We start from the raw sequence: 13263 nt of genomic DNA on the forward strand, positions 1-13263 counted from the left end.
CTTGCCTTCTCCCATCCTTGCTCAACAGATGTGAAAAGAAGACTGAATACTCAAAGCCCCTTTCACCACATCCATCCATTTCATCCTCCATCTACTTCTCAGGTTCACTCCACCCATGTCTGCTTTCCACACATTTTTTGCTATTATTTCCCCACTCATTTTTTCCATGTGCCCAAACCATCCCAATAATCTCTCATCAGCCCTCTCTGCCAGTTCCCAATCCACTCCTGCCCTCCTTCTCACATCCTTGTTCCTCACTCTACAACCTTGTAAGCTCTACCATACTTCTCAGACATTTAATCTCAAACACACATAAACATCTCCTTTCTGCCTCTCTTAAATTCCAAGTCTCCACCCAATACTATTGTCAGTCATATAATTTTCCCTTTGCCTACTACTCATGACACTTTTCAATCCCCCAAGACATTTACTTGCCTTTCTCAATCTACAATTTACCTCCACCCCATCCCTCCATTTCCTGGCACATGTGACCCCAAATATTCAAAACTATTCACTTCCTCCAGCCTCTCTTCCCATAAGACTTGTTTCCAACTTGCCACTATCCTCTTTCTTTGTACATCTCACCTTATTTTTACCACATTTACCTTCAACTTTCTATCACATAACTTCCCAAGCTCTGTCACTAACTCCCTTAATCCCTCCTCTAACCCTGCCCTAAGTGCTGCACTGTCCACAAACAACAACTGGCTGATCTCCTGCTTCTCTCCATTATCTCCAACCATCTCCAATCCCCTACCCATTATCCCCAAACTTAGCCCCCTTTCCACCCCATCCATGTACACTTTGAACCACTATAGCGACATGACACAGCCCTGACACCCCCCATCCCACTCCTCCATTTCCTGCCACATGTGACCCCAAATATTTAAAAATATCCACTTCCTCCAGCCTCTCCCCCTTAAGACTTATTTCCAACTCTGTCATCCTCTCTCCTTGTACATCTCATCACCTTATTTTTACCCACAATTTACCTTCAACATTCTATTGCATAACATCCCAATGTCCATCACTAACTGCCTTAATCCCTCCTCTAACTCTGCCACAAGTGCCAAGTTGTCCACAAACAACAACTGGTTCACCTCCCACTTCTCACCATTATCTCTAACCATCTCCAATCCCCTTCCCATTGCCCCTGACCCTACCTCCCCTACCACCCTATCTATGTACACTTTGAACAGCTATGGTGACATGACAGCCCTGACACACCCCCATGTTTACCTCAAACCACTCACTCTCTCCATTTCCAATTCTAACACAGGCTTTATAAATACACTTTATTACCCTTAACAGCAAATCCCATATATCTACAATACTTCTCAATTTAACACTCCCATAAGCCTTCCTAACTATATATATATATATATATATATATATGCTACAAAGAACATGGGTACGTGTGTTCACTTACGCAAAGTAGACCACTTGCAGTACATTAATGAGAAACGGTGTTTACCTGCAATCAGTGTTGCTGTTAGAGAAGCTGTCATAAGAAGCCACAGCATGATGCGGGACAAGCGAGTGGTTCCTTGCAGCCCAATCATCTCCGCTGAAAAGAAAAGACAATTATCTAGCTGTAATCATAATCAAATAAGATCAATCAATCAATCTATTACTCTTGGTCTCTTGCAGAAGACCTGCAGCCTATGGGAAACCAGCATCAACCTCTAGGCAGAGCCACAAGTCACTCTGGGAAGATATATTGTTGTTGTTGTCTCTAGCTTGTTACTGTGGGTAAATATATGTTCTGTGTCCTCTGTGTGGTGGTTCCATCTTGGGCAGTTTGAATACAGCCAGACCTATTCTGTGTTAGTAGTGTCTTAATGCTGGATTGTGTCCTGAATGCAGGCGTGTACTGTTGCTCTTATCAAGTGTGGGAGGTTTTTTTTTCTGTAGGATTTATGTCTGGGAGTTGCTGGAGTATCAAGTTTGGTGATCTGTTTTGAAGGGCTTATAAAGTGATCCGAGTGTATGTGTGTTTTTGTGTGGATGCTTTGTGTGTTATAAGTGGTAGGTTGTTGGAGATGTTTTAGTATACTGCTGGTAATTTTTTTGTTGGATTCTGTTGGTGGTGCTTATGAAATGTAGCGTGAAATGTGTATGGTGTTCTGAGTTCTGGCATAGAACTACATTCTTGTCATTTTCTTGTGGCGTTCTATGGGGAGGATTTTGGTTTCTGTGTGCAGTCTTCCATAATGTGTTGTGTAGTGAAATTCCCTGGACAGTTACCTGTGATACAGTCATCCAACCACCTTTGGTAACTTAGAAGGGGTGGATGGTGGCCACACTGTCTAGCCAGATGGACTCTGTCCTCTCAGGAGAGAAGGGATTCAAAGGGATGGATATCTGGGGGTCAGGCATGCAGCAATGTGTTGCTTTTCAATCTGATGCTGGAACACCGAGTGATACGATTATGGATATGCTTTTGGAGTCAAATGTCTGGTGGTTGTGGAGGAAGAAAAGCGAATATTTGTGGGTGATATAGGTATTTGGGTGTTGTTTTGATGTTTTTTGGCATGTTTGGGTGTTCTACCATATAATGTAGTGGGTGGGATGTGTTTGTGGAGGTTGCAGCAAGTTTTGAGGACTTCCGTTTCATGGTGTATATGGTCTGTATGTATGATGTTGGGTGTGTGTGAATTTTGCCATGAGTTTGTGCATGACATCATGGCATTCTTCCGCTTCTCACTGCCAGCAAACTAACCAATGCTCAGTGTTTGTTTGGTTGCAGTAGTGACACATTGTACAAATTCTTATGCCTGACTTCCCCGTTATTTCCTTTAGGTTTTCCCTGCTTTTGTCATGTTTTTATGAGAGCTATCAGACTGCTTCTTAAATCACCTGTACCCTCCTGCCAACTTGCAACATAGCCTTTCACAACACAGCCACGAACTTTAAGTTGATGGGCAATTCTCTTGGTTTGCTTCCCCCACCTCCTTTGGAGTAATAATCTGGGAAATACTTTTTGATGTTAACTGTTTCACCTTGCCCATAGTAAGGCTACAAAAACAAAAAAGACAAGAAAAAACCTAAGAGAAATAATGGCCAAGTCAGGAACAAGCACTCACAAGCTATCACTACCACAGCCGAGCAGAGGGACGCCATGTTGTCATATAGTCTACCCCAAACTTGTAAATTCAAACACACACAACAATATCATTCCATTTTGGAAGTTTCCTCCATTCCATGCTCCCTAACCTAAACTTCTGTAAGTACTGCACCATATAATGCCGTCATTTCTAGGCTTCAAATTACCTTTAATCAACAAAATCAATACAATAACAAATTCATGGGCACAAGTAAATAGGAGAAAGTTCTTCACAAATGCAAGTAGCCATTCTTATGCATTACTAGATATGTGAATTAAATTTGCCAAGTGCAAACCTGATTGGCTGAAATCAGCTGACAATATTGAAACACAAATGGTTCATCCAAAAGAAACATCCCTACATGACAAAATCATGAAACTTGCTATCAGCCAACTAATTTGTAGTGAGAGATGTGGGTGCTCACAAACAAGTACACAGTTTGTTTAATATGCATAGCACACATACAATCACAGGCACCATTGCCTTAAATCATAAAAAGATCTAACAGAATTTCCAATATTCGTAGTGAAAGTTTGCAAGTTTCTAAAATATATGTAATTTGCAACAATTATTACAAAAATAAGAAATTTTGTAGCTATTGGTACACACGTGTATATGTACAAAATAATTAAATAAATAAATAAATAAATATATATATATATATATATACACATGATATAGAGGGTGGAGGAAGCAGATGAGAATTAATGGGAGAATTTTAATGGTTAACATTTCTCCCATTAATCCTTGTCTACTTCCTCCATCTTCAGTCTCTTTTGTCATTATATATTTTATTCAATATATATATATATATATATATATATATATTATATATATATATATATGCACATATACATATGATGATTATTCATTATGACAATTTGAGGACAGAGGGAAAATGGAAACCTGAGAGAAGCACTGAGTTTTATTACCGTTTCAATTCTCTCATCTTTTCAAGGTAACTACATTTAGAAGATAGGTACATAGTTGTATATATGTTAAGCCGATTGTTTGTTCCTACTTTTTTGCCTCCTCCAATCATTGATCACTAATGTTGCTGCTGGGAGAGACCATGTGATGAATCTGCCTCATTTGTTATTGGATTTATGTTAATTTTTGCAGCTTCTAGGATTCTACCTCAAAGAAATAAGAAAATACATAAAGCAAAGAAACATTAAAATAATTACAAACACTGAAGAATATGCAAATCAGTAACAAGTAAAACAAGACTAATAAAAACAAAAAAGGAAACAGCATTGTGTACAAAATCCCACACACCGCATGATCAATTGCACCATGGCAAACGCAAAGGATCACAAAACAGCAACAGCACAATATATTATGTCACATCACACAGAACTAGCAACTCACTTGTAATACACATAGATAAAACAAGACACCAACCAGATTGGAGAAACATATAAACACTATACCAAGGACTCAACAAGACACGAGAAAAATCCTAGAAGCTCCAAAAATGAATAAAAACAAATCACATGGTCTCTCCCAGTAGCAACATTAGTAATTAACAACTGGGAGATGAAAAAGAGTGAGGAACAAACGACCCACCCAACATATAAAACTATCTATCCTCTAAATATAATTATCTTGAAAAAGACCAGAGTCAAAACATCAGTAATAAAAATTCAACATTTCTTTTGTGTTTCTATTTCCCCTCTGTCTTCATATGTATATACATTCTATCTGTATACCAAGGGAATTTTCCCCCTTATAGAGGAGGTAGCCAAATCAAAAGTCAAGTACCCATTCTATCTTATTCCCCTCCCATCCACCACCCTTTCCCCCCTCTCATCTTAGCTCTAATGGATGATGGGTCATCCCTGGATCCCTCCCACTGCCCTAGGTTGGAAGCAATGAAGCACGACAGCACATCCATAGCAGGGCCACTTCATTTAATCAGTGACACCCTCCCCCTCTCTGTTCCCTTATAAAAAAAAAAAGAGAGAAGACTGGGAGAATTCCATTAAGGCAGTGTCAAAATATAATTCACACATAGCTATTCCCTAACCCCCCCAATCCCGATGTTGAGTCATAATAATCGCATTATAAAAAATAAAGTCAGTGCTCAATCGTTCATTCCCGTGTATTTTGATAACCATAGAAAATTGATGAAGCCAGTTTAGAGAGAATTGAAATTACGTAGGTATGACTACAATAAATATAATCAAGATGGCGACTTTGGCATCATCGAGTACCCACTTGCTCCTCATGCCGCCTACATAGGCGTCACCGTATGGAAGTGGTTAATGACATCTTGTGTTTTTTGGACAAAATCCCTCTCCATTGAAGATTTTCTAATTAAACTGAATTTATTAGCTCCATCCATTAAGTTCACTCATGAAATGGAAACACTGAACTCCCCTTCTTGGATGTAGAAATTGCTGGGGATAATGTTATTAAAACTAAGGTATATAGAAAACCAACTAATATCTTATGTTCATTACTTTTCATGTCATCATATAAATGTAAGTCTGTTTTCACATCTATGTACCTCAGAGCGTACAGGATTTCAGACAGGGCTGTGGAGTCAGAACACAAAACCTCCGACTCCGACTCCTCTATTTTTGGCACCACCGACTCCAGCTCCTCCTCCTCTATTTTTGGCACTACCGACTCCAACTCCTCTTCATGTAATCAACTGATTATGGCCTACATATTTTATAAAGCCTATACAACACACATACACTCCAATCATGAGTAGACTTAAATCATTGTAACTGGTTTATATCAAAGAATAAAGATATATGTTATAGTGTGGCTTTCCTATGTTTGACCTCTTCATTAATACTTTATTAATGAAGTAGAGATTTTTTGAAAGGATATTGAAGAAAATTCAGTAAAATAAAGATTCTATAATGTACCTCTTGATTTAAATACATACTGGTACTGCTATACGATTACTGCGATGGACATTAATCTGGTTCTGGACCCGATCTTATCGATACGAGTACAATACAAGATACAGCTGAACATCTTTGAAACGTGAAACTTTTTTTTCAACTTTAAATATCCTTATTTCAATAATTCAATGTTAAAAGGTATAGAGGTGACAAAGAAAGAGAAAGGAGAGAAGAGATAGTATTATTGTGATAGAGTACAGTTGAAATCATAATTATCCTACTGTTTGGCAACACAGCAGTGGGAGAAACCACCAAACTGATGGAGTGATGGAAACAACGCATATGGAACTTGACAGGAATATTACAGCTCCCGTGACTGTGTGTCAACAGGTGTAAAATGGAGGTGTTTATCTAATTTATTCAAGTAATAATTTGGATGTTTATCGCTTTATGTATAAATTTGAAAGCCAGCATTGCACAAGGACGTTTTGGAGGTTTAGTGGAATGACCATGAAGATAAGACGATGAGATTTATTACATTATATAAAAAAAATTATATAATCTACTTATAAGGAGTGTGCACTGCATAATTCTGCAGACTAAACGAAGGCATTATAAAGTGTAAATTTAACTGGAGTCAGAGTTGGTATATTTTTACTGACTCTGACTCCGACTCCAGTGACACTGTAATTGTTCCCGACTCCAACTCCAGTGACCGTAATTGCTTCCAACTCTGACTCCACAGCTCTGATTTCAGACCATGAATTTTTAGAATTGAATATGATCCAGAACATCACTAAGAATTTTAAATACCCATCCAACATCCTTAACCAATGCCATCATACAGCTAAGAAGTGTTTTTTCCCAAGGCAAAACAAACAAGCCAGAAAATCAGAGCAAACCAAGGACTTTTGTATTACCATACAATTTTCTTAATGTAGTTCCCATACTTAAGAAACTTAATGTACAGGTAGCTTTCAAGTATGATAATACAGTTAATAAACCCTCATAAAAAATACTTCTAGCAATTCGGGTGTTGTATATAAGGTACCTTGTAAAAATTGTGATGAGTTTTATATCAGTCAATCTGGAAAAGAATTGGATACCAGAACTCCTCGACACAAGTGCATCAAGACGGCACAGTGAAGTTGTGGTCTACTTCATCACAAATCCACTCATGACCACCACAATGAGTGGGTCAGTTCCAAAGCATAAGCATTAGCCAAATCTAAAGATTTCATTGAAAGGAATGTCACTCAATCATGATTAATTTCTGGCACTTACATGAAAAATATGAACATTAGTTATGGATCTTATCTTGTGGAAGTGTCATCTCCTCTTAACCAGGTTACTTCCTTTACCCACTGGGTCATTGTGTTCTCCATTGCAATACTCAACGGTGTATTTCCCCAGGAAACTGCTTTGCCACTTGCTTCCCATTCCTCCCAGTTGATGTCACCACAATTAAAATCTCCAATAAGGACTATGTTACTACTTTGTTCAATATTTTTCTTTAGGAAAAGAGTTGTATCCTTTAACATTTCTTGATATCCAATTTCATCCCAAGCTCTTATCTTGGGGGGAACAGATGCCACCATGAAGTTTCTTTTATTGTCCTTTAGTACTGATCTTTAGGTGATTTGCTTCAGCTCTGCCTTCACTTATATTTGCTTCTTCCATCTTTATGTCACTCCTCACCACAAACATTCCACCACCCTTTTTATCTTTTCTGTCTATTCTCCAGGTGTATCCATTGTTCCCCAACTGTATATAATTTTTTTTGGGTAGTTTAATCTCTACTAGACACAATATATCAGGCACATTTATCCTTAAGTAGTCAAGTACCTCTAACTACCTGATAGTAAACCATCAACAACAGCATATTCTATTTTAAGTTTCCTTGTAGTGCTTACTTTGCAATACTGCCTTCTTGTTTCCTTAGAAACCATTTCCTCACCTGATTGACAACTCTGCAAAACTATTTTTCTTCTTTGATCCTATCATTTTTGACTTTGGCTTCCAGTAAGAGTTTTCATGTCTTTGCTCATTCCTTTTCGTTAGCATCTTTCCTAATCTAAATAGTTTTTAACCTTTCTTCTTGTGCTATTCTCTAAAACTTGCTGATTACTTCTTTTGCCATGGCTTGCAACTTTAACTTTTTCATTGGACATACACAATTTGTCAGTAGTTACCAAAGTTTATTGCTTCAATGTCCATTGTTTCCCAGTTCTTCTGTATATATATATATATATATATATATATATATATATATATATATATATATATATATGTTGGTCAAGAACCAATATTTTGGTAGACTACCAGAGGAAAAAAAATATACCATACCATATACCAAAGGCTTTTTCCCCCTACACAGGGGGTAGCCAAAAAGAAAAAGAAACCACTCCCACCCATTCCCTATAGGTTCCACTCCCCTCCACCCTCCTATCTTGGCACCTCCTGGATGACGGGTCATCCCTGCATCCTGTCCATTGCCCTGGGTCAAAAGCAGTGTCGCAAGACACAGCACATCCACAGCAAGGCCGCTTCATAAATTTGGCAACCCCTTCTCTCCGTCCCCACATGCAGAAAAGGAGAAGATGAGGAGAAATCACTTCGGGCTGCATCAAATTTGTTCTCATACATACTTCCTCACCCCCCATCCCCCACCCACTCCCCCTCATGCATCACAGCATCATCTATACACAACCCCTCCCCATTCACCCCTATCTTCTGTCCTCTCCCGTCCTTCCTCCACAGATATTCCTCTCCTTTGTAATGCCCCTTTCACCCCATCCTTCCTTCTCATCCTAGGACATTATATATATATATATATATATATATATATATATATATATATATAAAATCAAAACTTTTGACCAACAACTGATTTGTTCAACTTGAGTGACATTTGAAAACCAAGATTCTACACTTTATATACATATTACATAGGACATCTTCTGAATACTCTGAAGATGTCCTAAGAGGAAAGTGCTCCATCATAGTTCATTATTTCCTTTGTAGTTTATTTGCACACATGCCACACATACATACATGTACATAATATACCTAATATATGTATGAACACACACACATGCATATAATATACCTAATATATGTATTTATGAACACACATGTACATAATATACCTAATATATGTATGTATCTGTTTACCTAGTTGTATTTTGCGGGAGGAGAGCTATAATTGTAGTAACCCACAATTTTATCTTTCCGCATCCAGTTCTTTCTTAAAATCATGTATAGTTTTAACACTAACTGTTTCCTCTTTCAGTTTGTTCCATGTATCTATTACTCTGTGTGGAAAGCCATTTTTTTTCAGAGCTCTTCTGTTACTGTCTTTCTCAAGTTTCTTCTCATGTCCTCTTGTATTTCTTCTGTCCCATTTTTGTAGGTCATCCCTATCAAGAACTTTCATCCCTTTCATAATTCTGTAGATGGTTATCAAATCACCTCTTTCTCTTTGTTCCAGAGTTGATGAGTTTAGTTTGTCCAATCTTTGTTCGTATGTCAACTTGCAAAGGGTTGGTGCGATCTCCGTCATTGTTCTTTGATTTTTTTTTTCCCCTTAGGTATCCATAGAGACGCTGCATATTCCAATTTTGGTCTTATCAGTGTAATTAGTATCTTCTTTACTATTTCCTCATCCATGTAGTCAAAGACCACTTTCATTGACCCTATTAAGTTATAAGTTTCTCCAACTATTTTGTTAACATGTTTGTCTGGTGTCATGTTGTTTGAGATAATTACTCCTGGGTTCCTTTCTGAGTTTACTTTTATAACTTCCTTTGAACCAATTTTATATTGACCCGATATTCTATTTTTGCTTTTTCCAAATTCCATTATACTACATTTCTTAATGTTGAAATTCGCTTCATTCTTTTTACTCCATTTCCAGACCTTGTCCAGCTCTTCTTGAAAAAATTTGCAATCTTCTTCTGTACTTTCTCTCTTCAATAGTTTTGGATCATCTGCAAAGAAGTTTATAACATTCCACACCTTCATCCATGTCATTTATATATGTATGTATGTCTTTCTATTAAATGCTAAAGCACTTGAGGTATCAACAATCTTAGGAGAGCATATCTCTTAACCATTTCACTCCGGGCCAAAATCTCGCGGGCAGCATTAGCTGCCAGACGTATGATGTTGCGTCATAATACTTGCATCATAAAAAATAGTCACCGCTTATATCGATCGTTCTCTCTTTCACCCGTGAATTTTGATAACCATAGAAAATGTGATGAAGCCAGTTTAGAGAGTATGTCAGTTATGCAGGGACAACTACAATAAATATAATCAAGACGCCGATATGGCAGCCTCACGTATCCACTTGCTCCCCATGCCGCCTACCTAGGCAGCACCGTATGGAAGGGGTTAATTTTCTGTATCTACTTTTTCCTTACGAATCCAACATCCGGAGGAAAATACTAAAAGCACCAGAAAGTTTATACATTTCATATACTCACAGTTGTTTAAGCAATTACTGGACCTTTTTCAGGGTAATATTGAATAAAATGTAGAATTACAGAGCTTAGAATAGATTTTTTTTTTTTTTTTTGGGGGGGGGGGCAAAATGTTAAATACATTAGATCCCATACTCTGCATTTGGCTTCTCTTCTACAGTTGTATACAGCATTGTTTTCAGTTGCTTAGTTGTTAATATGATATAGGTTAAAAAAAAAAAAATTATTATCCCCTTCCATACGGTGACGCCTACATAGGCGGCATGAGGAGCAAGTGGGTACGCGATGATGCCGAATTCGTCGTCTTGATTATATTTATTGTAGTCGTACCTGCATGACCTCCATACTCTGTAAACTGGCTTCAGCATATTTTCTATGGTCATCAAAATTCACGGGTGAAAGAACAAGCGATTGAGCAGTGACTATATTTTTTATAATGCGAGTATTATGACACAACATTGCACGTCTGCCAGACATGCGATGTGCCCCGGAGTGAAGGGGTTATAGAGTATTCTTATTGGTAAATTCATAATAGGCATCTGCTAGACATGGTTGTATGTAAATATCCTTCATCTTTAATTAATTTATCAAACTCTTCCATAAGTGTCTTAGCTGCAGGCGCATCACTGCTAGCAGCCTCACCTTTCGACAACATGTATTTACCTAGTTGTAATATACGGGAGGGGAGCTATGCTCGTGGTGACCCGTCTTTGTATCTCTCCGCATCAAGTTTTATCTTAAAATCTTGTATAGTGTTAGCACATACTGTTTTGTTGTCTAATTTGTTCCATGTATTTATCGCTCTGTGTGGGAAACTGTTCCTTTTCAAGTTTTTTCTATATCTATCCTTTTTCAATTTTTTTCCGTGTCCTCTTGTTTTACCGTTGTCCCACATTAATAGGTTGTTCCTGTCTAAAACTTCCATTCCTTTCATTATTCTGTAGATAGTTAGCAAATCTCCTCTTTCTCTTCTTTGTTCCAGAGTTGGTAGGTTCAATTTGGATAGTCTTTGCTCATATGTTAGTTCGGCGAGTGTCGGTGCTATTTTGTTGTCGCTCTTTGTAATCTTTCTAGTTTCTTAATATTCTTTTTGGTACTGGGTGTCCAAAGTGATGCTGCGTACTCGAGTTTTGGTCTTATTAGTGTAGTATTTTCCTTATCATTTCTTCGTCCATATAGGTAAATGCCACTTTGATTGCTCTCAATAAGTTGTAGGTTTCTCCGAACATCTTGTTTATATGCTTATCTGGTTTCATGTCCTTTCCAATCATCACTCCAAGATCTTTTTCATAGTTTTATTTATTTTTTCTTCCCCAATTCTGTAATCTTTTGATATTCTATTTTTACTCTTTCCAAATTCCATTATGCTGCATTTCTTAATATTGAATTTTACTTCCCATTTTTGAGTCCAATTCCATATTGTGTCCAGATCTTGTTGCAATGAGTTGCAGTCCTCTTCCGTTTTTACCTTAAGTAATTTTGCATCATCTGCAAAAAAAAATTATATAGCACTCCACGCCTTCATTCATGTCATTAACGTATACAGTGAACATGATCGGTGCCAGTACTGATCCTTGCGGGACCCCGCTTTTTACTTCTTCCCAGTTGGAGAATTTTTCTCTAATTACAACTCTCATTTTCCTCCCAATCAAAGTCTTTCATCCATTCCAATAATTTTCCTCTGATGCCACCTTTTGACTCTATCTTATTTATTAGTTTCCTATGAGGTACCTTATCGAATGCCTTTTGCAGGTCCAGAAAAGCACAGTCTGCCCATCCATCTCTTTCTTCTATTATGTCTACTAATCTTGAGTAAAAGCAAATCAGATTTGTTGTACAGGATCTCCCTTGTCTAAATCCAAATTGATTTGGGTTCAGTATAGATTTTTCTTCCAGGTACTTAACCCATCTGTTTTTGATCACTCTTTCACAAATTTTTGCTATTGTGCTTGTTAGTGAGACCGGTCTGTAGTTAGATGGATCTTCCTTATCACCTCCCTTATAAATTGGTACAATGTTTGCTTTTTTCCAGTCCAATGGTACTTTTCCTTCTTTAATTGATGATTTAATTATATCATATATTTTGTCAGTTAATTCTTCCATGCATTCTTTCAGTATCCAGTTTGCTATTCCATCTGGGCCATGTGATTTTCTGACATCCAGGGTTTTAATTTGATCACTGATTTCTTTTTGTGTTACGTTTATTTCTTTCATTGCTGGGGATAATTCTCTCTAACTTCACTGTTAGGCGAGTTTTCTATTGTGAATACTGATCTGAAGTGGTTGTTCATTATTTCAGCCATTTCCAGTTCTTCTGTAAATTCTTTTATATCTTGGCGCAGTTTTTCTATTTCTTGTTTGTTTTTCAGTTTTCCATTTACATATTTGTAAAATAGTTTGGGTTCTTCTTTACATTTGTCTATTATCTTTTTTTCGTAATTTCTCTTTTCATCTCTGCGTATTTTTACATATTCGTTTCTTAGTTTGATGTATGTTTGCCATTTGCTTTGTTTCTTATCTCTTTTCCATTTTTTCCAAGCTTTGTCCCTTTTTTCCTTTGCTTCACTACAGCTTTTGTTGTACCAGTTCTTTATGTATGCCTTTTCCATATTTTGTTATGGTACGAATTTGTCCACTCCTTCATTATAAATTTCTTATAGTATGTTCCATTTTTCTTCTATCCCTGTATCTTCGTTTTGGAAATTTTCCCAGTTTGCATTGCGAAAGAATGTTTTAAGTTTCTCAAAGTTTGTTTTGTTATAAATGGGTCTTCCTATTCTATGTTTAACATTTTTGCTTTGGTCTGGTTGT

General features: G+C 37.3%; 1 protein-coding gene across 19 annotated transcripts in view; it reads right to left on the reverse strand.

The window, feature by feature from the left end:
- The window catches only part of put (activin A receptor type 2 punt), a 163707-nt gene that overhangs the window by 125988 nt on the left and 24456 nt on the right, over positions 1-13263 (reverse strand). For 18 of the 19 annotated variants that reach the window (XR_012967522.1, XR_012967521.1, XR_012967523.1 and 15 more), the window contains exon 2: positions 1475-1567. Coding sequence is in view for 10 of the 19 variants with exons in the window: in XM_076206416.1 (XP_076062531.1) it covers positions 1475-1562 (88 nt within the window). In the remaining 9 variants the exon portion in view is untranslated. Of the gene's footprint in view, positions 1-1474; positions 1568-4128; positions 4241-13263 lie in introns of all 19 variants that reach the window. The other variant, XR_012967520.1, reaches the window with a different exon arrangement.

The sequence above is a fragment of the Oratosquilla oratoria genome, chromosome 23 (assembly GCF_046742065.1).
Source record: "Oratosquilla oratoria isolate Oo_2021 chromosome 23, ASM4674206v1, whole genome shotgun sequence".
NCBI lineage: Eukaryota > Metazoa > Arthropoda > Malacostraca > Stomatopoda > Squillidae > Oratosquilla > Oratosquilla oratoria.